The 26,405-nt window shown below is 43.9% G+C and overlaps 1 protein-coding gene across 5 annotated transcripts in view; it reads right to left on the bottom strand.

Moving 5' to 3' along the window:
- The window catches only part of sem1 (SEM1 26S proteasome subunit), a 101,175-nt gene that overhangs the window by 34,782 nt on the left and 39,988 nt on the right, over nt 1-26,405 (bottom strand). Inside the window, exons 1-2 of one of the 5 annotated variants that reach the window (XR_011593354.1) lie at nt 7,083-7,202; nt 2,836-3,153 (exon numbers count right to left, since the gene is read on the bottom strand). The exons of 3 other annotated variants lie outside the window; for them this stretch is intronic. Coding sequence is in view for 1 of the 2 variants with exons in the window: in XM_070881057.1 (XP_070737158.1) it covers nt 2,836-3,153; nt 15,043-15,118 (394 nt within the window). In the remaining variant the exon portion in view is untranslated. Of the gene's footprint in view, nt 1-2,835; nt 3,154-7,082; nt 7,203-15,042; nt 15,193-26,405 lie in introns of those variants that run through there. One more of the 5 variants, XM_070881057.1, reaches the window with a different exon arrangement.

Here is a 26,405-nt window from a genome sequence, read left to right on the forward strand (position 1 = left end):
CCTTGTCCACTCTACTAGTTACATCCTTAAAAAATTCCAGAAGATTTGTCAAGCATGATTTCCCTTTCATAAATCCATGCTGACTTGGACCGATCCGGTCACTGCTTTCCAAATGCGCTGCTATTTCATCCTTAATAATTGATTCTAACATTTTACCCACTTCTGATGTCAGACTAACCGGTTCTACAATTACCTGCTTTCTCTCGCCCTCCCTTTTTAAAATGTGGTGTTACATTAGCTACCCTCCATTCTATAGGAACTGATCCAGAGTCGATAAGACTGTTGGAAAATGATCACCAATGTATCCACTATTTCTAGGGCCACTTCCTTAAGTACTCTGGAATGTAGACTATCAGGCCCCGGGGATTTATCAGCCTTCAATCCCATCAATTTCCCTAACACAATTTCCCGCCTAAGGATACCTTTCAGTTCCTCCTTCTCATTAGACCCTCAGTCCCATAGTACTTCCGGAAGATTGTGTCTTCCTTCCGGAAGACAGAACCAAAGTATTTGTTCAATTGGTCTGCTATTTCTTTGTTCCCCATTATAAATTCACCTGAATCTGACTGCAAGGGACCTACGTTTGCCTTCACTAATTTCTTTCTCTTCACATATCTATCGAAGCTTTTGCAGTCAGTTTTTATGTTCTCGGCAAGCTTCTTCTTGTACTCTATTATCCCCCTCTTAATTCAACCCTTTGTCCTCCTCTGCTAAATTCTAAATTTCTCCCAGTGCTCAGGTTTGCTGCTTTTTCTGGCCAATTTATATGCCTCCTCCTTGGATTTAACACTATCCTTAATTTTCCTTGTTAGCCACGGTTGAGCCACCTTCCCAGTTTTATTTTTACTCCAGACAGGAATGTACAATTGCTGAAATTCATCCATGTGATCTTTAAATGTTTGCCATTGACTATCCACTGTCAACCCTTTAAGTATCATTGCCCAGTCTATTCTAGCCAATTCACACCTCAAACCATCGAAGTTACCTTTCCTCAATTACAGGACTCTAGTTTCTGAATTAACTGTCACTCTCCATCTTAAAGAATTCTACCATGTTATGGTCACTCTTCCCCAAGGAGTCTCACACAACAAGATTGCTAATTAGTCCTTTCTCATTGCACATCACCCAATCTAAGATGGCCAGCTCCCTAGTTGTTTCCTCGACATATTGGTCTAGAAAACCATCCCTAATACACTGCAGGAAATCCTCCTCCACTGCATTGCTACCCAATCAATATGTAGATTAAAGTCACCCATGATAACTACTGTACCTTTATTGCATGCATCACTAATTTCTTGTTTGATGCTGTCCCCAACCTCACTACCGTTTGGTGGTCTGTACACAACTCCTACTAGCATTTTCTGCCCCTTGGTATTCCGTAGCTCCACCCATACCAATTCCATATCATCCAAGCTAATGTCCTTTCTTACAATTGCATTAATTTCTTCTTTAAACAGCAATGCCACCCCGCCTCCTTTTCCTTTCTGTCTATCCTTCCTAAATGTTGAATATCCCTGGATGTTGAGTTCCTAGCGTTGGTCACCCTGGAGCCATGTCGCCGTAATGCCAATTACATCATACCCGTTAACTGCTATCTGCGCAGTTAATTCGTCCACCTTACTCCGAATACTCCTCGCATTGAGGCACAGAGCCTTCAGGCTTGTCTTTCTAACACACTTTGCCCCTTTAGGATTTTACTGTAATGTGGCCCTTTTTGCCTTGGGTTTCTCTGCCCTCCACTTTTACTTTTCTTCTTTCCATCATTTGTTTCGGCCCCCATTCTACTTCCCTCTGTCTCCCTGCATAGGTTCCCATCCCCGTGCCATATTCGCTTAACTCTTCCCCAACAGCACTAGCAAACACTCCCCCTAGGACATTGATTCTGGTCCTGCCCAGGTGCAGACCATCTGGTTTGTACTGGTCCCACCTCCCCCAGAACCGGTTCCAATGTCCCAGGAATTTGAATCCCTCCCTTCTGCACCACTCCTCAAGCCACGTATTCATCTGAGCTATCCTGCGATTCCTACTCTGACTAGCACGTGGCACTGGTAGCAATCCTGAGATTACAACCTTTGAGGTCCTACTTTTAAATTTAGCTCCTAGCTCCCTAAATTCGCCTTGTAGGACCTCATCCCGTTTTTTTACCGATATCGTTGGTACCTCTATGCACCACGACAACTGGCTGTTCACCTTCCCTTTTCAGAATGCCCTGCACCCGCTCCAAGACATCCTTGACCCTTGCACCAGGGAGGCAACATACCATTCTGGAGTCTCGGTTGCAGCCGCAGAAACGTCTATCTATTCCCCTTACAATTGAATCCCCTATCACTCTTGCTCTCCCACCCTCCTGTGCAGCAGAGCCACCCATGGTGCCATGAACTTGGCTGCTGCTGCCCTCCCCTGATGAGTCATTTCTTTCCCCCCCCACCCCAGTACCCAAAGCGGTGTATCTGTTTTGCAGGGGGATGACCACAGGGGACCCTGCACGGCTCTTCCTGTTAGTCACCCATTCCCTATCTGGCTGTGTATCCTTTACCTGCGGTAAGACCAACTCACTAAGCATGGTATTCACGTCATTCTCAGCATCGTGAATGCTCCGGAGTGAATCCACCCGCAGCTCCAGTGTCGCAATGCAGTCCGTCAGGAGCTGCAGGCGGATGCACTTCCTGCACACATAGTCATCAGGGACACCGGAAGCATCCCTGACTTCCCACATAGTACAGGAGGAGCATAACACGTGTCCAAGCTCTCCTGCTATGATTTAACCCTTAAATAAACTTAATTTGGCAACAATGCTAGAAGGTTACTTTCTGATAAAGAAAAAGAACTACTTACCAATCACCAGCCAGTCACCTTTCGATTTCTTTCTACTACTTTTTTGCCTTCCTGCTACAGCTGCACCGGCTGGCCTCCTCTGCCACGAACTCCCGCTGCTCGAACTCCGACTCCTCCTTGACGGGCCTTTTATAGGTCTCCTTGACCACAAACTCCCGCTGCTCGAACTCCCCGACTCCAACTCGACGGGCCTTTTATAGGCCTCCTCGACCACGACCTCCCGCTGCTCATGTTGCAATATATCAACCACCACAGAGAGATTAAGGAGGACGGACAACACACCATGGTCAGTCAGAGGATACAGCTTGTAATTTTGTCCTGGGCCATCAGAGTTGATGAAGCGATTTAAATAGGGCCAAAGAGGAGACGATTTGGCCAGGAGCCAGCAGAGTTGATCCCAGAGGCCAGTGGTGAAGTGGAGATTGATCCAAGAGAACACAAACATATTTTACTTTCACTTACAAATTCAAACCTTCTTATATACACACACACAACACAATTACAAAACGTCCACAGTTCCCTTGACATCTCTCACTGCAGTGTGGCATGCAGGAGTGTCAGATCACAGCAAAAGCAGCAGCAGGAAGAAAAAGAATCAGCCAGCATTCTCACTCTCGATTCCAACTCAATGGCCTATGCTAGAACATGTTATGTGGAAATCAGTGAAGACACGACTGGACTTAGTTGTGCTGCCTTCCCCAATTAAATCTGCCAATATGGATTGTATAAGATCGCATGTGAAGAATAGCCACTTGGCTGAAGCACCTGTGGACAATTAGCACACATGGAACTGTGCCCCAGTATGAGTCAGCACACAAATGAGAGATGATTGAAGGATTAAGAGTTAATGGACAATTTTGTTCCTAAAGTCGGACAACCAATTTGCCAGAATTACTTCAGAATAAATGAATGCATTAACAAAGTTTTGCAAGATTTTTCAAGAGGGAAAGGCAATATTATTAAGTCTCTGAAAACCCAATGCTAACAGTAGTTTTAAATCTATGCATTGCCAAAGTTATGCTGGAGTAAAAATAGGACATACTGATTTACACTGCAAAAATGGCCAACAGCCTCCAGTCCTTATTTCTGATTGGTCCCCTTGGAGAATGAGCCACCCTGAAGTTTCACAGGAATGTGTCACTGGATCCGCCCATCCCAAGGTTTTTGATTTTGCAAATTGTAACTCGATCCACTGACTTCCTGAAGCTAGAGGACAGAGCTTCCCAGAAGACAGCAATGGCCAGCCAAGTCCCATACCCCAGTACAAGTGCATGCTTTCCCCAGCCGAAGTGAATGTCTTCCCCCTCCCCCCCACCGACCAATCGATGCGGCATTGTGTACAGACTGTTAACAGGTTTATTGGGTATGAAGTGAATAGTGCCATGACATCTGGATATCATCCACTCCAACAATGTCCCTTGAAGGGGGTTGGAAGAACGTAATCCATCTCTCTGACAAGACAGGTGGGAGAAAACAAGAGAGTTGGCCTTTTTCCATGGCTTTAACAAAGAACTTGACATACCATGGGGCACCTTGTTTTAAGGGGAACCCTTACAGGTTAAATGGTCTTGTCACTCAGAATTGTGAACCTGTGGAATTCTTTATCAGAAAGTTGTGGAGGCCAGTTTGTTAGATATACTCAAAAGGGAGTTAGATGTGGCCCTTATGGCTAAAGGGATCAAAGAGTATGGAGAGAAAGCAGGAATGGGGTACTGAAGTTGCATGATCAGCCATGATCATATTGAATGGTGGTGCAGGCTCGAAGGGCCAAATGGCCTACTCCTGCACCTATTTTCTATGTTTGTCCATATTCTACCCTAAGCCCGCCCCTAAAAAGAATATAAAAGATCTGAAAAGCCCTCTGTGCAGACGGTGGAGTGAGGACTCGAGAGTAGATTGAATGCTGACTTTGGTCTAACACTCTTGGGTAGTTCAGAAAAGACTCCCGAGAGTGGATCTAATGCTGACTCTGGTCCAAAACTCTTGGGTAGCTCAGGAAGATGGGGAAGAGGAGCTGTTCATGCACGGCAGTTATCTGTCTGATCGGGTCCAGTACCAGCTACTTGTTAGGGTTGTATGTTTTTGCTGTATAACTGGTGTTATATTCTGTCCTAAACTCCGATTAAACATAATATACCCACCATATTGGTTTGCACTACCCTAATTATTTGAAAAAGACCAGATATAAGTTAATCTCAATACACATGCCCTTTTACCTCCTCCCATACCACTGTCCAAAGCCTTCCTTCCAAGTGAGACAGCAATTTACTGTACTTTCTAATATACTGTATTCATTGCTTATGACGTGGTCTCCTCTATGCTGGGGAGACTAAACGCAGGTTAAGCGATTGCTTTGCTGCGTTATGCTTATCAGAAAAGATTGAATAGGCTGAGGCTCTTCTCCAGAAAAGAGGGGCTGAGGGCGAACTTGATAGAGGTCTTTAAGATTTTGAAAGGGTTTGATCAAGTAGACAAAGATGTGTCCACTCATGAGGGAAGACCAAAACCAGGGGCCATAAATATAAGGTAATCACTAATAAATCCAACAACAAATCCAGGAGAAGCTTCTTTAGCCAGAGATAAATAGAATATGGAGTAGTTGAGACGAATAGCATAGATGCCTTTAACAGAAGGCTAGATAAGTACATGAGGGAGCAAGGAATAGAAGGTTATGCTGATGGAACAGTGGAGGTCAAATAGATTTAGGGGTCCATGTCACAGATCACTAAAATGTAGCAGTCAGGTACAAAAATAAAAAAAGGCTAATTAACGCCAAGGCTAGAATATAAAGAGGTGGAAGTTTTGCTAGTTATACAAAGTCCTGGAATATTGTGTACAGTTCTGGGCACTGCATCTTATAAGGATATATTGGTCATGGAAGGAGTGCAGATTCATCAGAATGTTACCAGGGCTCCAAGGGTTCGGTTAAGAAGCGAGATTACATAAACTAGGCTTGTATTCCCTGGAATATAGAAGGCTAAGGGTTGATTTGATTGAGGTTTGTAAGATTTTGAAAGTAATTGACAGGATAGAGAGAACCATTTTCTGCTGGCGGGGAAGTCTAGGACAAGGGGACAGAACCTTAAAATCAGAGTTCAGCCATTCAGGAGAGAAACTACAAGACACTTCTTCATGCAAAGGGTGGTAGAAGTGTGGAACTCTCCCACAAAAAGCAGTAGATTCTATCTCAATTAATAATTTTAAATTTGAGATGGCTAGCAAAAATCTATCTAAGGGCATAAAAGAATATGGAGCCAAGACAGATGGATGGAGGCTCGCGTGGAGCATAAACACCACATAGACCAGTTGGGCCGAATGACCTGTTTCTTTGTAGTAAGCTCCGATCTGTCCGCAATAGTGATCCTTCACGGTTATTCGCCACTTCAATTCTCTGTCCCACTCTCACCTCTGTCCTTGGCCTTCTACACTGTTCAAATAAAGCTCAACGTAAGCTTGAGTAACACCTCAACTCTGAACTAGATATTTTGCCTCCCTCTGGCCAAAGAAATGACCAACAAATTCAGACCTTACCCGCGTTCCTATTTTCTCTCCGACAGCAGGTGCTGGTAATGCAGCATGGGTGTACAAGTGCTTCCAGGGATTGGGATGGTTGTGGGCTGGCGCTTAGGATGGGGTACATGGTCAGCAGGGTGGGCTGTACTCCCCTAGTGTCTACCAGCCATTTTCTTCCACCCCATCCCTGGGCCAATGGAGCTTGCTTTTCCAAGCATCCCTCCCATTTTGCTATTCTGTTTTAACCAACTCATCCTTTGGGTTACAATATATCTATTTTCTTTAATTTCTCTCATTAAGCCTTCTTTTGTCTAGTACTATCACTTCGATCACTTAATCATCTCCTCTTGAATCACTTTACAAACCATTTTTTATTTACTTGTATATTTGGTCATTTAAAAAAAATCCCCAATCCCTTTTTCCTGGCTCTGTTCCTCCTTATAAACTGTTCCATTTGTAACATATTCCAGTTCTGACAAAGGATCATAGACCTGAAATGTTAACCTAACCTTTTTCCATTCTCCAGATGCTGCCTGGTCTGAGTATCTCCAGCCTTTTCTGTTTTTATATCTCGTTTGCTGGATTTTTAAAATCCAATTTTAGAATGACAACCTTAATTTGTTGCTTTCCCCATTTTACACTCCACATTAGGTACCCAGCCCCTCTAGTACTGCTGATTTTCATGGTTAATACAGAGACCTAAAATCCAAACAGGAGTGGTTCACCAAATTTACCTCAATGGATTGCTCCAGCAAAAAGCAGACACAGACAGAATGGCTGCCTCCTGTGTTAGAAACTTCTGCAACAACCATAACAGCGTATTTGCAGACTCATTCTCATGGATCTATTACAGTTGATGGAAGAATTATCCATCTGCACAGGGAATTACAAAATATATGTTGAGCTGTAGCAAAAGTATTCCTTGTTATTCAGTGGCTGACTCCTAGTTTTTAAAACCATTGATACAAGTGTTTGTAAACTGCAATTTCAAAGTAGTCTGCAATTAAAGTAGACTTAAGCATTTCACAGTCTGGTGCATTTGTGCAAGGGCAGCAATATCAAACATTAATCTTACTATTGAATAGTGCTAATTTTATTAAGATATATATCCAATGTTAAAATAAAATCCAATTTATATCTAAGTGGTGCAACACTATCCACTAAATGGTCAGATAATGCATAAAAGTAAGTTTCTGCAGCAGAGATCAATTTCAGGTACAATTTGAATACTCAGGTCATTGATTTCCACTCTTGAGGCACGGAGTCCTTTTCATCAAGTGATAAGTACACAAATCATATTTTCCTAAAAGTAACTAGGGCAAATATTTATATTCATAATGGATGGGATCATTTAATTTAGGCTTTCTTTGCTCATAAGTAAACATCTTGACAAAGCAAAATTTCATCAACTGGAGGGCATAAATTTAACATGAATCCAGTGGATGAACCTCACAAAATAATGCCTACATCTGTTATACCATGACAATAATGTCTAAACATTTATTAGATGTTATTTTGAAGATTGAAAAAAAAGTGACGATCAGTGCAAGTTTTATACAAAGTACATTTATAACAACTTTGTTAAATTCTTTATGCGTTCATTGGTGAAAGTGAACAACTTTTGGACCTTAACCATAAAAATATAGCATTCTAGTATGACTTCTATACGCCACGTAACATTACATCCATGGGACTAGTTGTTTCATACCTGAACTCATAAGTAGCTAGCGATGACACAGCAATTATTCCAATGTCAGTTACTTCATATTCTCAATTTGCTCAGCCACCTTCACTCAAAAGTACATAAATGGCATTTCAAGATGCTCAGCAACATTGATGTAAAGAAAGACTAGTGGAAATGATAAGCAAATGGTAACACCATAATGACAAAGATTTCAATTTCAGGATGAAATCTGAGCTAAACGCAGGTAAAAAGATACAAATATTTAAATGCATAAATATCACCAGTCATTGGGACGAGCATAACTCAATCGTTATTCATCAAGTATACAGCACAGAAACAGGTCATTCAGCCCAACTGGTCTATGCCAGTGTTTATTTTATGTCCACGAGCTTCCTCCCACCCTGAGCATATCCTTCTATTGCTCTCTCCCTCATGTGCTTATCTGGCTTACCCTTAATTGCACCTATGATAGACACTACAACTACTCCTTGTGGTTCCACATTCTTAACACTTTAGGTAAAGAACATTCTCCTGAAGTCCCTATAGGATTTATTAGTGACTAGCTTAGATTTATGACCTCTAGTATTGGTCTCCCTCCACAAGTGGAATATTTTCTCCACTTCCACCCTATCAAACCTTTTCATCATCTTAAAGACCTCCATCAGGTCACCCCGCAGCTGAGTTACAACCTTAGTTCTGGTATTATCCTTGTGAATTATTTTTGCACCTTCTCCAATGCCTTTATCCCTTTTATAATATGGAGACCAAAATTGTTCACAGTACTGTGTGTGTGGTCTAATCAAGGGTCTATACAAGTTTAACCTAACATCTCTGCATTTCAATTCAATCCCTTTTAAAAAATGAATCCAGTGCTCGGTTTGCATGGGCTATCAACCACCGTCACTACTTTGTGGTTTGTCCTCTTAGATCCCTTTGCTCATCTACCCCATTTAGCCTATTATCCAAGCAGTTGTGGCCTCTTCCTCTTACCAAATTCCCCCACCTCAGTTATATTGAAATGAAGTTGTTAATTACACACCAATTCTGCAAGTTTATTAATATCTTCTTGTACTTTGTCATTCTTCCTTTGTGTTAACTACAACCCGAATTTGGTGTCTACTGCACATTTTGAAATTGTACTTCCGATTTCTGAGTCCAAATCGTTAATATAAATTGAACAACAGTGGTTTCAGCACCAATTCTTGTGGAACACCACTTTTCACCTTTTGCCAATCTGAGTAGCTGCCCTTAACCCCAGTCTTTTATTTTGCAGCCAGTTTGCTATCCATTCTGCTACCTGTCTCGATTCCACATGCTGTGACCATAGTCACGAGTCCACTATGCGGTAGCTTAACGAAGGCCTTTTGAAAATCCAAATATAATCCACTACATTAGCCTTGTCTACTCTGTTACTTCTTCAAAAATTCAGTAAGTTTGGACAAGCGTGTCCTACTCTTTTGAAATCTGCGCTATAAACCAAAAGGTTTCTAGATGTTTTTCCAATTACATCTGAGTAGTTTCCATTACCTTTCCTACCACTGACATTAAGCTAACTGGCCTACATTTCCCTGGACTTGTTCTATCTCCCGTTTTAATATAGGAACATTAGCTGTCCTCCAATCCTCTGGCAGTATTCCCTTTTATAATGTGTTATATATGTAATATTGCCACTGCTGTCTCTTCCCTAACTTTTTAATATGCGCAGATGCAATCCAGGGGTTTTATCCTCTCTCGGCTTGATTAGTTGATCAATTATCTCCCCCATTCTATCATAAATGTTTTTTTATATCTATTTAGATCTCTTATGTCATGCCCGCCTTATTAGTCTGCCTGGTAAATACTGAGGCAAAGTAACTATTCATGAGTCATCTTGAAAACACCAGCTGTTTATAGAAAATAAGTCGATAAAACCTGAAAGCAGCTACCATTCCTGCAGTTACAAACCTCAATGTGACAGCCTGACCTATATTTCTCCCGCTACGTCCGTTTTAAAACTAGCAATAGCATGAGCCTTTAACTTACTGCTTTTAGAAATCAATACCAGTAATGCAGCTCGACAAGCTTAATTAGCAAATAGCTGTGCTAAATAGACCAGGTTCGATTCTCAATCAATGCTGAGCTAGTTGACTCAGTCAAGGTGACATCAGGGAGTTATAATTGTCTATGGCTTCCTAGAATCACCACGTCCGCAATATTGACTACCGGTGCTGAAACCCTTGTTCATATGCTCACAGGTGTCAGGCTCAACTTTTCCAATGCCGTCACCAGAACTCCACCACTTTAAACCTGTAAGACGGGAGGAGGGAGCTACAAGAAATGAAACAAGCCTAAATATAAACAAAACGGGAAAGGAGAGCATAAAGGAGGACATTGATATCCAAGGAATAAAGAGTTATAGAACAGGAGTGTAAAAAGACAGTTATCAAGTGAGAGGAACTGCTATTAAAAATTAGTTAAACTGTTTGTACTGCAATAGACAGCGTCCGTAATAAAACAGGGGAACTGTTGAATCTCTCTGGTCCAGAAACATCCGTGGTTCGGCATCAGTTTGCAGAACTGCCACTTTGCTTGGGTGGCAAAATACAAGAAGAAACAAAATACATGATGCATGAGGCAAGCCAAGCTGCAAGATTGGTTCAAGAAGATAGCCCAGGAGCGCGATGAGCAACACTACAGGTACCGGTAAGCTTATGCAGGGTATATCGGTACAGTCATATACTGACCTCCCATGGTTCGTAAAATTCTCCAGTTTGGCACCGGTCAGGTACCGGGGATGCTGGACCAGAGAGGTTCAACCAGACATAGTAGGGATTACTGAGACATGGCTACAGAAAAATCAGGACTGGGAATTAAACATTTAGGGTTTAACATATTGAGAATAGAGGGGGATAAAAGGAGGTGGAATAGCTTATTAGAGATAACAATGGAAGTAGAAAAGTGTCGCAGATATCAGCAAGACAGAAATAGAATCCATGTGGATTGAGATAAAATACAATAAAAGATCTCACAAATAGGGGTAGTCTACGGACCACCCAATAGTGGGAGGTGGAGGAAGTCATATGCAAACAAATTAGGGAAATGAGGAAAAAAAATCATGGGGGATTTCAACTACCCCTATATTAATTGGCCAGAAGAGGCCAAAGGGGATAATTACATAGGATATATGGCACAGAAACAGACCATTTGGTCCAACAAGTCCATGCTGGCTTTTAAGCTACAGCCAAGCCTCCTCCCATCTTTCCTCATCCAAATCCATCAGCATAACCCTCTATTCCCTTCTCCCCCATATGCTAATCTAACCTCCGCCCCAAAGGATCTTGGTAGTACAAATACACAAGTCACAAAGTAGCAACACAGGTTAACAAGGCCATAAAAAAGCAAACCAAACACTAGGCTTATTTCTAGAGGGATTGAATTGAAAATTAGAGAAATTTTGCTAAACTTGTATCGAACCTTGGTTAGACCACATTTGGAGTACTGTGTACAATTATGGTTGCCATATTATAAAAAGCATATAGAGGCACTGGAGAGGGTGCAAAAAAGATTTACAAGGATGATACTAGAAATGCAAGGGTATACATATCAGGAAAGGATGAACAGACTTTTCCCATGAAACGAGAAGGCTGAGGGGTGATCTAATAGAGGTATTTAAAATTATGAAAGGTTTTGATAAGAGTAGACAGAGTGCTTCCACTTGTGGGGAAGGGCAAAACTAGAGGCCATCAATACAAGATAGGCACCAAGAAATCAAATAGGGAATTCAGAGGAATTACTTTACCAAGTGAGAAAGAAAGAAAAGACTTGCATTTATATAATGCCTTTCACGACCACCGGACGTCTCAAAGCACTTTACAGCCAATGAAGTACTTTTTGGAGTGTAGTCACTGTAATAATGTGGAAAATGCTGCATCCAACTTGCGTACAGCAAACATCCAGAAACAGCAATGTGATAATGACCAGATAATCTGATTTTTTGTTATGTTGACTGAGGGATAAATATTGCCCCCCCCGCCCTCTGAAATAGTGCCATGGGATCTTTTACATCCACCCGAGGGGGCAGACAGGGCCTTGGTTTAATGTCTCATCTGAAAGATGGCACCTCCAACAGTGAAGCACTCCCTCAGCACTGCATTGGAGTGTCAGCCTAGCTTTATGTACTCAAGTTCCTGGAGTGGGACGTGAATCCACAACCTTCTAACTCAGGTGAGTGTGCTATCCAGAGCCACAGCAATGAGCGGTGAGAATGTCTAACTTACTACCACAGGGAGTCACTGAAGCAAATAGTATAGATGCATCTAATGGGAGGCTAGATAAGCATATATGAGGGAGAAGAGAAGAGGTTTCTGCTGATAGAGTAAAGACAGGAGGTGGCTCGAATGGAGCATAAATGCTGGCATGGATTGGTTGGGCCGTATATCCTATGTAACCTGCAGCTTAACCAAAACAACTATTCATATTCTGTCCTCTACTGCACAGTTCTGTTGAAACATCCATAGCCAGCAACTTGTGTTTTATCTCGAGATGCCTGATTTGCTGAGTGTATCCAGCATTTTTGTTGTTTCAGACTTCTTGCATCTTTGGTATTTTGCTTTTTTCTCCTCCAAGACTCAATTGCCTATCACATGCTCATTGACACCCATTAGCTCCTATGAACTTCAAAATCCACATGCACAAGTCACTCCACAACTTAGTCACACCTCAATGTCAACCTTTTTCCCAGTTCATGTTCTTTGGTTTGCCAACTCTGACCATCTTTCCCTTCACTTCATTATTGGTGGTGGACTTTCACGTGTCTCAGAACATTCTCCCATACCCCGTTGCCTTTCACCCCACCTCCAAATGGCGTCCTTAAAACTTTTTAACTATCCTTTCAAATCTACTCTCGAGAGCTATTAATGCTCAGCACCCATTTCTCCTCTGAAATGCTTTGGAAGTTTTAGGAGTTAAATGCGCTATACAAATCCAAGTGGTCGTTGGTTGGGGAAGACAGGGAAAGCATCTGATCAGATTTCCTCATTGGAAGTTGTGTATGCGCCTTAAGAGCAGGATCGCACTTGACAGTGATGGTCAAACAGTTTACCAATAATCACATTCAAAGCTCTAATTAATTTGGCTCAGCCCTGGAGGGTGACAATAAGACAGTTTCAGTGAAAACAGAACCTTAGGAGAGAACATGTTCGAGACAAAAAGATAACCAAATGTGCAGTGTTTCTGCCCCATTAAAAAACAAAACGAATCAATCATGAACCTCATTCGGAAGTAGCTGTAGTAGAAATACCAAAACTAAAAGCTACAACTCAGGATTTCATTGAGCAGAGACTAAACTGCTGGTTACTCCTCTTCTTAGGTGGTCCCTCACATCGAGGATGACTTGCTCTTACAAAAATGTTCATAGGTGTTACAATGAGGGACCTGATATTCCAAGGTCCTGAACTACATATTGAAGGGTGGAAGATACCTGTGCATAATTTAAAAAAAAACGTGTGGTGGCCATTGCACACCAGCTACCACATGGGTTTGACAGCTAGGGCTTGGTCCACCAGCTACCACATGGGTTTGACAGCTAGGGCTTGGTCCAGTGGCAAGGATTAACCAAGATGACTGGAGACCAGCTCTGCTGCACAGACCTAGTGTGCACACATCAGTGTGGGCTGGCCCATACTGCCCCTGGGCCCTCACCTCTCCTGAGCCCCAAACTCACCTCGCCTGGGCCCGTTCACATGACTCTGCAATCTCTCACCGCTCCATCATCATGATGCCACTCCTGCTGTACCTGCTCACGCTCCAATCACCGACCTGGATTATGGTGACTGTTGTAATGTAGAAAACGCAGCAACCAATTTGCACACAACATACTTCCAGACAGCAGTGATAATAACCAGATATCTGTTTTGGGGATTGTTGGTTGAGGAATAAATATTGGTCAGGACAAAAAGCTTGAAGCATATAATGATGTAAAGTACAACAGTCCTATACACTACTGTAATGAATCCAAGAACATAAGAAATAGGAGGAGCTGGCCATACGGCCAAAGAGACAAATGGAAGGAGCAATGGTTGGGAAAAGAAGGGCCGCAGGTCTAGTAGATGAACGAGGGATTTTCCCCATGTGGTTACTAATGCATGGCGCACACACAAGCTCAGGAGCTGCCCCCCGTGCTTGCTTAGCGGCGAAATGTGGAGAACGATTAACATCTGCAGCAGCACCTGTTACCCAGAGCCTGAAGTAGTGCTGGGCAGCAGCCGCCCCTGGTGCAAATGGAATGCACAAGGACCTCCCTCCTCCCCACATGGCTCCCCTCCTCCCCACCCCAAGGCCTGGCTCCCCTCCTCCCCACCCCAAGGCCTGGCTCCCCTCCTCCCCACCCCAAGGCCTGGCTCCCCTCCTCCCCCCCCCCCCCCGGCGCCCCTCCTCCCCCCCCTCTTCTCTCCCTTTCCCCCCACCGCAAGGCCTGGCTCCCCCCCCCCACACATACCACAAGGCCTGGCTCCTCCTCTCCCACACCCCCACCACCCCAAGGCCTGGCTCCCCTCCTCCTCCTTCCCCACCCCAAGGCCTGGCTCCCCTCCTCCTCCTTCCCCACCCCAAGGCCTGGCTCCCCTCCTCCTCCTCCTTCCCCACGTCAAGGCCTGGCTCCCCTCCTCCTCCTCCTTCCCCACGTCAAGGCCTGGCTCCCCTCCTCCTTCCCCACGTCAAGGCCTGGCTCCCCTCCTCCTCCTCCTTCCCCACGTCAAGGCCTGGCTCCCCTCCTCCTCCTTCTTCTTCTTCCCCACCCCAAGGCTTGGCTCCCCTCCTCCCTACCTCGCCACCCCACAGCCTGGCGCCCCCTCGCCTGCCCCAAGCCCTCCCTCTCCGCCTCAAGGCCTGGCCTCGCCGCCCCAAGGCCTGGCCTCGCCTCCTGTCCCTCACACAGACCAGGCCGCAGCCCGTTGTGGTGGGTGGAAATCGGATAGAAAGGAGCAGGAGGAAAGGAAAATCTAACCGGGAGCCATGGAGTGAATCCTGCTCACCTTCCGCTGGGAACTCCTCAAACTCATCGTCCTCCTCCAGCAGCCCCAGGTCCACCGGCGCCTTCCTCTCCGCCATGACTCAGGAAGCCTCGCACTGACCTCTGGAAGCCGGCGGGGGCCGTGTGTGCAGGCGCGAGTGGGCGTGTCCCGCGCAGACCCTTGACGCTGGCTCCTCACAAGACCAAGGATTTTTTTATTTAAATATTTGAAAGCCAATGGCTCTGATTTTATGTAAAAAAAAACCTAGCTCTTTTTTCTTTAATTATGTGGGATTTTATTGGTGTTTTGGGGATTGCATTGTGTCAATCTGTACATTTTCTCTGAAAACAGAAATTATTATAGTAAGGACCTTTTACGTCAATTTTTATTGCCGATTTTTTGCAAAAAAACTTTTTTCGAGTGTTTTTTAGTTATTATTTTCGCAACAAAAATTGGAGCAAATCAAGGGAAAGTAAAGCTCAAAAAGATAAAATCAGAGAAAATTAGTAAAAATTATTTCATATTTTGTACATCTTTAAACAGCAAGAAAATAAATAAGAGAAAATAATGAAGAGACTAAAAGCACACTTAAGCTAGGCCCCTATAACAAATGAAAGAGTAAACTTAAGAATTCATATTTAATCCGACTTTGCAATGTTATGAATGAAGAAAGAGTCAGACTGAACAGTGAGCTCAAAGTAAAGTGTGACCTTAGTCTTTTATTACAGATCTCCAGAGTGCCTCTCCAACCTGTGAAGCCTTCTTAAATACCTGTGCTCCCAATAGATTATGGGATCCCTTGGGACTCCAGGGGAGGAACCCTCTGGTGGCTGTACAGAGTAAATACAAGTCCACATATATAACAACACTCCCCCCGCCGCAAAGTCAATAGTGTAACTACAATGTGAGTCGATCTGGGGCCCTTCTTTCCCTGGTTGATCGTCTCGGTGTGAAAGCGGTTGTTGTTCAATCATTTGTTGGGCCCTCACTGGGCTGCTTTGCAGCTGCCCTTGCTGGGCTGCCTGGTGTGTTGGGCCCTGCAGGGCTGCTGTGGATGATGGGTTCTGCTTCGTGGTTAACCGTGGTGCCGGTTGCCACTGGTGTGTATGTTGGGGGATCAAAAAAGGTAGGGTCCAAGGTGGGTTGCTCAGGATAGTCCGTGAATGAGATTCATTTGGTCCAAGTGTTTTCAGTGAATGAGTCCATTTGAAAGTTTGACCCGAAACACCCTGCTCCCCTCTTTGGCCACGACAGTGCCGGGAAGCCACTTGGGACCTTGTCCATAACTTAATACAAATACAGGATCATTGATTTCAATCTCGCGTGACACATTTGCATGATCATGGTATGCACTTTGTTGAAGCCGCCTGTTCTCTACCTGTTCATGTAGATCAGGGTGAACTAACGAGAGCCTTGTCTTAAGTGCTCTTTTTGTGAGCAGTTCAGCAGGTGGGATCCCAATGAGTGAGTGGGGTCTCGTGCGGTAGCTAAGCAGGATTCGGGATAGGCGAGTCTGCAGTGAGCCTTCAGTTACCCTCTTCAAGCCTTGCTTGATGGTTTGCACTGCTCTCTCTGCCTGACCATTGGACGCTGGTTTAAACGGGAGTAGATGTGACATGTTTGATCCCGTTATGGGTCTTGAATTCGTTGAACTCAGCACTGGTAAAACATGGCCCGTTGTCGCTCACCAGGACATCGGGTAAGCCATGAGTGGCAAACATGGCCCGCAGGCTTTCAGTATTGGCAACGGACGTGCTAGCCGACATTATCTCATATTCAATCCACTTGGAGTACGTGTCTACAACCACAAGGAACATTTTACCCAAGAATGGGCCTGCATAGTCGACGTGTACCCTAGACCATGGTTTGGAGGGCCTAGACCATAAACTTAGCGCCACCTCCCTGGATACATTGCTTAACTGCGAGCATATATTACATCTGTGAACGCAGGACTCTAAGTCCGCATCGATACTGGGCCACCACACGTGGGAGCTGGCTATCGCTTTCATCATTACAATGCCTGGGTGGGTACTGTGGAAGTCATTGATGAAGGTGTCTCTGCCCTTCTTGGGGACCACCACTCGATTGCCCCACAGAAGGCAGTCTGCCTGTATGGACATTTCATCTCTGTGCCACTGGAACGGCTTTATCTCTTCCTGCATTTCCACTGGGACACTGGACCAGCTCCCGTGAAGCACACAGCTTTTGACTAGAGATAATAAGAGGTCCTGGATTGTCCAGGTTTTGATCTGCCGGGCAGTGACGGGTGATTGCTCACTCTCAAATGCTTCCATAACCATGGCTAGATCTGCAGGCTGCGCCATTTCCCCCCACCCCCGTGGTGGGCAATGGCAGCCTACTGAAAGCACCAGCGCAGTTTTCTGTGCCTGGCCTGTGGCAGATGGCGTAGTTGTATGTGGACAACGTGAGCGCCCATCTCTGAATGCGGGCCGATGCATTGGTATTTATCCCTTTACTCTTGGAAAACAGGGATATAAGAGGCTTATGGTCAATTTCCAATTCGAATTTTAGCCCAAACAGGTACTGATGCATTTTCTTTACCCCGTGGACACACGCTAATGCTTCTTTTTCAATCATGCTCTAGGTTCTCTCAGCCTTAGACAGATTCCTGGATGCATAAGCAACCGGTTGCAGTTTCCCAAAATCATTAGCTTGTTGCAATACACACCCGACGCCATATGACGATGCATCACATGCTAGTACCAAACGCTTGCATGGATCATACAACACAAGCAATTTGTTTGAGCATAACAATTTTCTCGATTTTGCAAAGGCATTTTCTTGGCTTTTGCCTCAAACCCATTTGCCCCCTTTTCGTAGTAAGACATGTGGTGGTTCTAGCTGTGCTGAGACCCAGTAAGAAGTCACCAAAGTAGTTCAAGAGTCCCAGAAACGACCGCAGCTCCGTCATGTTCTGTGGCCTCGTTGTATTCTCGATTGCTTCCGTCTTCGTGTTGGTGGGCCTGATGCCATCCACCGCAATCCTGCTTCCCAAGAACTCCACTTCAGGTGCCAGAAAATGTACTTCGAGCGTTTTAACCTGAGCCCCACGCGGTTGAGTCAACTAAGAACCTCCTCCAGTTCTGCAGGTGCTCAACTGTGTTCCTACTTGTGACCAAGTTGTCGTCCTGGTAGACCATGGTGTGCGGGACCGACTTCAGTAAACTTTCCATGTTTCTCTGGAATATCGCCGCCGCTGATCGGATTCCAAATGGGCATCTGTTATAAACAAAAAGACCTTTGTGCGTGTTGATGCAGGTGAGGGCCTTCGATGATTCCTCCACTTCCTGCATCATGTAGGCTGAAGTCAGATTCAGCTTCATAAATGTCTTTCCTCCCGCCAGTGTTGCAAAGAGGTCGTTGGCCTTTGGTAGTGGGTATTGGTCCTGCAGGGAGAAACAATTGATATTTAGTTTGTAATCAACACAGATTTTGATGGTACCGTCTCCCTTAAGCAGTGGGCAATAGGAGTGGCCCACTCGCTGAACTCGATCGGTGAAATGATGCTTTCTCTTTGCAGCCGGTCTAGCTCAATCTCTACCCTTTCTCTCATCATGTACGGTACTGCTCTCGCCTTGTGATGGATGGGTTGCGCCCCCGGAATTAGGTGGATCTACACTTTTGCTCCTTGGAATTTCCCGATGCCTGGTTCGAACAGCGAAGGAAATTTGTTTAAGACCTGGGCACATGAAGTGTCGTCAGCGGGCGATAGCGCTCGGACATCATCCCAGTTCCAGAGTATCTTTCCCAGCTAGCTCCTGCCGAGCAGAGTGGGATCATCACCTGGTACCACCCCTAGTGGTAGCTTGTGCACCACTTCATCATAGGAGAACTTTACGGTAGCACTGCCGATTACAGGAATCAGTTCTTTCGTGTAAGTTCCAACAAGGTGCTAATGGCTTTACATGCATCACCCTTGATGGTGGACTCTGAGTCATCTGCGGATGTGCAGCTGCAGGTATGTGTGACCTGCCCTGTACATTACGATTTAAAAACAACATCACTTTGTTCACAGTACTTGTAGCAGCACTTGTGTGCTGAGAGATTTGCTTCGTATTGTCACTAGTGGCAATGAACGCCTAAGCTATCGCTATGGCCTTACTCAAGGTTGGGGTCTCAACAGTCAAAAGTTTGCGAAGTATGGTTTCGTGGCCAATGCCAAGTACAAAAAAGTCTCTGAGCTTGTGCTCCAAATGTCCTTCAAATTCGCAATGTCCTGCAAGGCGTCTTAGCTCGGCGACATAACTCACCACTTCCGCCCTTCAGACCTTTTGTAAGTGTAGAACCAGTACCTCGCCATCAAAACGCTTTCCTTTGGGTTCAAATGCTCTTAGATTAGTGTGCACAGATCATCGTACGATTGCTCCGTGGGTTTCGCTGGAGTGAGCAGATTCTTCATGAAGCCATACATTGGTGCCCCACAGACGGTGAGAAGGATCGCCCTTTGTTTGGCAGCGCTCTCTTCGCCATCTAGCTCGTTGGCCACGAAGTATTGGTCGAGTCGCTCCACAGAAGTTTCCCAATCATCTCCCTCCGAAAATTTTTCCAGGATGCCCACTGTTCTCTGCATCTTTGAGTTCGCTATCTGTATCTCGTCGCCAGTTGTTTTGTATGGCGAAAGAGTCAGACTGAACACTGTGAGCTCAAAGTAAAGTGTGACCGTAATCTTTTATTGCAGGTCTCCAGAGTGCCTCTCCAACCTGTGAAGCCTCCTTAAATACCTGTGCTCCCAAGGGATTATGGGATCCCTTGGGACTCCAAGGGAAGAGCCCTCTAGTGGCTGTACAGAGTAAATACAAGTCCACATATATAACATTAACATGCAGCATTTAAATTGGATCTCATGAAGCTAAAAATCTAGCTTAAATCCCACCAATCCGTGAAAGTCCATAAGAAATAGGAACAGGAGTAGGCCATTCGGCCCCTCGAATCTGCTCCGCCATTCAATAAGATCATAGCTGATCTACCTCAACTCCACTTTCCTGCACTGCCCCCATATCCTTGATTCCCTTAATATCCAAAAATCTATCGATCTCAGTCTTGAATATCATCATCATCATCATCATTGGAATTGAGGAAGACTTGCTTCCACTCTAAAAATGAGTCCTTAGGTGGCTGAACAGTCCAAAACGAGAACCACAGTCCCTGTTACAGATGGGACAGTTAGCCATTGAGAGAAAGGGCGGGTGGGACAGGTTTGCCGCACACTCTTTCCGCTGCCTGCGCTTGATTTCTGCATGTTCTCGGCGATGAGACTCGAGGTGCTCAGCGTCCTCCCGGATGCACTTCTTCCATTTAGGGCGGTTTTTGACCAGAGGCTCCCAGCTGTCAGTGGGGATGTTGCACTTTATCAGGGAGGCTTTGAGGGTATCCTTGTAACGTTTCCTCTGCCCTCCTTTGGCTCGTTTGCCTTGAAGGAGTTCCGAGTAGAGCGCTTGCTTTATGAGTCTCGTGTCTGGCATGCGGGCAATGTGGCCTGCCCAGCGGAGCTGATCAAGTGTGGTCAGTGCTTCAGTGCTGGAGATTTTGACCTGGTCGAGGACGCTAATGTTGGTGCGTCTGTCCTCCCAGGGGATTTGTAGGATCTTGCGGATACATCGTTAGTGGTATTTCTCCAGCGACTATACTCAATGACTGAGCCTCCAGGAGAGAATTCAAAGATTCACCACCCTCTGAGTGAAGAAATTTCTCCTCATCTCAGTCTCAATGGTCGATCCCTGATTCTGAGACTGTGACCCTGGTTCTACAATCCCCAGCCAGGGGAAACATCCTCCCTGCATCTACCCTGTCAAATCCTGTAAGAATTTTTGATGTTTCAATGAAATCACCTCTCATTCTTCTAAATATTAGACAATATAGGACTAGTCTACTCAATCACTCCTCACAGGAAAATCCCCCCATCCATGGAATCAGTCTGGTGAACCTTCGTTGCACTCCCTCTGTGGCAAGTATATCCTTCCTTAGGTAAGGAGACCAAAACTGTACACTCCAGGTGTGGTTTCACCAGGGCCTTATATAATTAAGACGCCTTTACTCTTATATTCAAATCTTATTGTAATAAAGGCCAACATACCATTTTCTTTCTTAATTGCTTGCTGTACCTGCATGGTAACTTTCAGTGATTTGTGTACAAGGACACCCATGTCCTTCTGACCACCAACATTTCTCAATCTCTCACCATTTAAAAATACTCTGCTTTTTTATTTTTCCTACCAAAGTGGATAACTTTCATTTCTCCACATTATATTCCATTTGCCATGTTCTTGCCCACTCACTCAGCCTGTCTATATCCCCTTGAAGCCTCTTGGCATCCTCCTCACATTTTAGAGGTGGCGGGGGGGGGGGGGGGGGGGTTGGTGTTTGCTAGTGCTGTTGGAGAGGATTTAAACTAATAGGGTAGGGGAATGGGAACCTATGCAGGGAGACAGAGAGAAGTAAAATGGGGTCAGAAGCAAAAGGTATAAAGGAGAAAAGTAAAAGTGGAGGACAAAAAAATCAAAGGCAAAAACCAAAAGGGCCACATTACAACATAATTCTAAAAGGACAAAGAGTGTTAAAAAAACAAGCCTGAAGGCTCTGTGTCTCAATGTGAGGAGCATTCGTAATAAGGTGGATGAATTAACTGCGCAGATAGTTGTTAACGGATATGATGTAATTGGGATTACAGAGACATGGCTTTAGGGTGACCAAGGCTGGGAACTCAATATCCAAGGTTATTCAATATTCAGGAAAGATAGACTGAAAGAAAAATGAGGTTGGGTAGCGTTGCTGGTTAAAGAGGAGATTAACGCAATATTAAGAAAGGACATTACCATGGATGAGGTGGAATCTGTATGGATAGAGCTGCGGAACACCAAAGGGCAGAAAACAGCAAACAGTCATAGTGAGGTTGGGGATGGCATCAAACAGGAAATTAGGGATGCGTGCAATAAAGGTACAGCAATCATCATGGGTAACTTTAATCTACATACAGTTTGGGCTAATCAAACTGGTAGCAATACGGTGGAGGAGGATTTCCTGGAGTGTATAAGGGATGATTTTCTAGACCAATATGTCGAAGAACCAACTAGAGAGCTGGCCATCCTAGACTGTGTGTTGTGTAATGAGAGAGGATTAATTAGCAATCTTGTTGTGTGAGGCCACTTGGGGAAGAGTGACAATACGGTAGAATTCTTCATTAAGATAGAGAGTGACACAGTTAATTCAGAGACTAGAGTCCTGAACTTAAAGAAAGGTAACTTTGACGGTATGAGACGTGATTTGGCTAGGATAGACTGGCAAATGATACTTAAAGGGTTGACGGTGGATAGGCAATGGCAGACATTTAAAGATCACATAGATGAATTTCAACAATTGTACATCCCTGTCTGGCGTATAAGTAAAACGGGGAAGGTGGCTCAACTGTGGCTTACAAGGGAAATTAGGGATAGTGTTAAATCCAAGGAAGAGGCATATAAATTGGCCAAAAAATGCAGCAAACCTGATCACTTTATTAGAAATTTAGAATTCAACAGAGAAGGACAAAGGGTTTAATTAGGAGGGAGAATATGAGAGTAAGTTTGCTGGGAACATAAACTCTGACTGCAAAAGCTTCTACAGATACATGAAGAGAAAAAGATTAGTGAAGAAAAATGTAGGTCCCTTGCAGTAGAATCAGGTGAATTTACAATGGGGAACAAAGAAATGGCAGACCAATTGAACAAACACTTTGGTTCTGTCTTCACTAAGAAAGACACAAATAACCTTCCGGAAATACTAGGGGACCGAGGGTTTAGCGAGAAGGAGGAACTAAAGGAAATTCTTATTAGTCAGCAAATTGTGTCAGGAAAATTAATCGGATTGAAGGCCGATAAATCACCAGGACCTGACAGTCTGCATCCCAGAGTACTTAAGGAAGTGGCCCTAGAAATAATGGATGCATTGGTGTTCATTTTCCAACATTCTATAGACTCTGGATCAGTTCCTATGGACTGGAGAGTAGCTAATGTATCCCCACTTTTTAAAAAAGGAGGGAGAGAGAAAACAGGGAATTATAGACCGGTCAGCCTAACATTGCTGGTGGGGAAAAATGTTGGAATCAATTATTAAAGATGTAATAGCAGCACATTTGGAAAGCAGTGACAGGATCGGTCCAAGTCAGCATGGATTTATGAAAGGGAAATCATGCTTGACAAATCTTCCAGAATTTTTTGAGGATGTAACTCGTAGAGTGGACAAGGGGGAGCCAGTGGATGCGGTGTATTTAGACTTTCAAAAGGCTTTTGACAAGGTCCCACATAAGACATTAGTGTACAAAATTAAAGCACATGGTATTGGGGGTAATGTATTGATGTGGATAGAGAACTGGTTGGCAGACAGGAAGCAAAGAGTAGGAATAAATGGGTCCTTTTCAGAATGGCAGGCAGTGACTAGTAGGGTACCGCAAGGTTCAGTGCTGGGGCCCCAGCTATTTACAACATACATTAATGATTTAGACGAAGGAATTGAATGTAATATCTCCAAGTTTGCAGATGACACTTAGCTGGGTGCCGTGTGAGCTGTGAGGAGGATGCTAAGAGGCTGCAGGGTGACTTGGACAAGTTAGGTGCGTGGGCAATTGCATGGCAGATGCGGTATAATGTAGATAAATGTGAAGTTATCCACTTTGGTGGTAAAAACAGGAAGGCAGATTATTATCTGAATGGTGACAGATTAGTAAAAGGGAAGGTGCAACGAGACCTGGATGTCATGGTACATCAGTCATTGAAAGTTGGCATGCAGGTACAGCAGGCGGTGAAGAAGTCAAATGGCATTTTGGCCTGCATAGCTAGGGGATTTGAGTATAGGAGCAGGGAGGTCTTACTACAGTTGTACAGGGCCTTGGTGAGGCCACACCTTGAATATTGTGTACAGTTTTGGTCTCCTAATCTGAGGAAGGACATTCTTGCTATTGAGGGAGTGCAGCGAAGGTTCACCAGACTGATGACCGGGATGGCAGGACTGACATATGAAGAAAGACTGGATCGACTAGGCTTATATTCACTGGAATTTAGAAGAATGAGTGGTGATCTCATAGAAACATAAAAAATTCTGACGGGATTGGACAGGCTACATGCAGGAAGAATGTTCCCGATGTTGGGGAAGTCCAGAACCAGGGGTCACAGTCTAAGGATAAGGGGTAAGCTATTTAGGACCGAGATGAGGAGAAACTCCTTCACTTAGAGAGTTGTGAGCGTGTGGAATTCTCTACCACAGAAATTTGTTGAGGTCAGTTCATTAGATAATATTCAAAAGGGAGTTAGATGTGGTCCTTACGGCTAAAGGGATCAAGGGGTATGGAGAGAAAGCAGGAATGGGGTACTGAAGTGCATGATCAGCCATGATCATATTGAATGATGGGCAGGCTCGAAGGGCCGAATGGCCTACTCTTGCACCTATTTTCTATGATTCTATGTTTACATTCCCATCCAGCTTTTTATCATCAGCAAACTTGTATATATTACATTTGGTCCCCTCATCCAAATCATTGATATAAATTGTGACTAGCTAGGGCCCAAGCACTGATCCTTCCGGCAGCCACTAGTTACATCCTGCCAACCTGAAAATGACCCGTTTATTCCTACTCTGTTTTCTGTCCGTTAACCAATCCTCAATCCATGGGAGTATATCACCCCCAATCCCATGAGCCTTAATTTTGTTTAATAACCTCTTGCGTGACACATTATCGAATGTCTTCTGAAACTCCAAATACACCTCAACAACTGGTTCCTCCTTATCTATTCTGCTAGTTACAACCTCAAAAAACTCTAACAGATTTATCAAACATGATTTACTGTTCATAAATCTGTGTTGACTCTGCCCAATCCTGTTATTATTTTCTAAGTGCCCTATCACTACATCCTTAATAATAGATTCTAACCTTTTCCCCACTTCTGATGTTAGGCTAGCTGGTTTGTAGTTCCCTGTTATCTCTCTCCCTCCTTTTTAAATAGTGGGGATACATTTGCTACCTTCCAATCCATGCGAACCGTTCTAGTATCTATGGAACATTGGAAGATGACAACCAATGCATTCACTATCTCTATAACCACTTCTTTCAAAACCCTAGGATGTTGGCCATCAAGTCCAGGGGATTTATCGGCTTTCAGTCCCATTAATTTCTCCAGTACTATTTTTTTACTAATTCTAATTTCTGTCAGTTCCTCATTCTCGCTAGACCCTTGGTTCTCCACTAGTTCCAGGAAGTATTTTACGTCTTCTTCCGTGAAGACAGACACAAAGTATTTGTTTAATTTCTCTGCCATTTCCTTTTTCCCCATTATAATTTCTCCTGTCTCAGCCTGTAAGGGACCCACATTTACTTTCATTAATCTTTAACTTTTTACATACCTATAGAAGCTTTTACAGACTGTGTTTATGTTTCTTGCTGGTTTCCTCTCATATTCTATTTTCCCTTTCTTTATCAATTTTTTGGTTTTCCTTTGCTGAATTCTAAAATCCTCCCAATCCTCAGGCTCACCACTCTTTTTGGCAACATTATAAGCATCTTCCTTTGATCTAAATACTATCTTTAATTTCTCTTGTTAGCCACAGTTGGAGCACTTTTCCTGTGGGGTTTTTGTGCCTTAAAGGAAGTATATTTGTTGTAAATTATGTTCTTTAAATGCTAGCCATTGCTTGTCTACCATCATATGTAGTTTTCCAATCTATCTTAGCCAACTTGTCCCTCATACCTACGTAGCTTGCTATGTTTAGATTTAAGACCCGAGTTTCAGATTGAACTAAATCACTTTCAAACTCAATATAAAATTCTATCATAATATGGTCACTCTTCATTTCTCATTGCACAATACAAGATCTAAAATACCCTGTTCCCACATTGATTCCTCAACATACTAATATAGAAAACTATCTTATATACATTCCAAGAATTCGGCCTTCACACTATTATGGCAAATTTGGTTTGTCCAGTCTATATGTAGATTAAAGACCCCCATGATTACTGTATCATCCTTGCTACATGCGCCTCTAATTTCCTGATTTATACTCTGCTCTACAATACAACTATTGTTTGGGGGCCTATAAACAACTCCCACCAATGTTTTATGCCCCTAACTGTTTGTTAGTTCCACCCAAACTGATTCTACTTCTTGATATTCTGAGCTAAGATCCTTTCTCACTATTGTCTTTATCCCATTCTTTATTATCAGGGCTATATTTCCTCCTTTTCCATTTCGCTTATCTCTTCTAAAAGTTAAGTATCCTGGAATATTTAGTTCCCAACCTTGGTCACTTTGCAACGACGTCTCTGTAATGGCTATTAGATCAAACCTATTAATTTCTATTTATGAATTCATTAATTTTTTTGCGAATGCTTCACGCAT

The sequence above is a fragment of the Pristiophorus japonicus genome, chromosome 5, assembly GCF_044704955.1.
Source record: "Pristiophorus japonicus isolate sPriJap1 chromosome 5, sPriJap1.hap1, whole genome shotgun sequence".
NCBI classification, from domain to species: Eukaryota; Metazoa; Chordata; class Chondrichthyes; family Pristiophoridae; genus Pristiophorus; species Pristiophorus japonicus.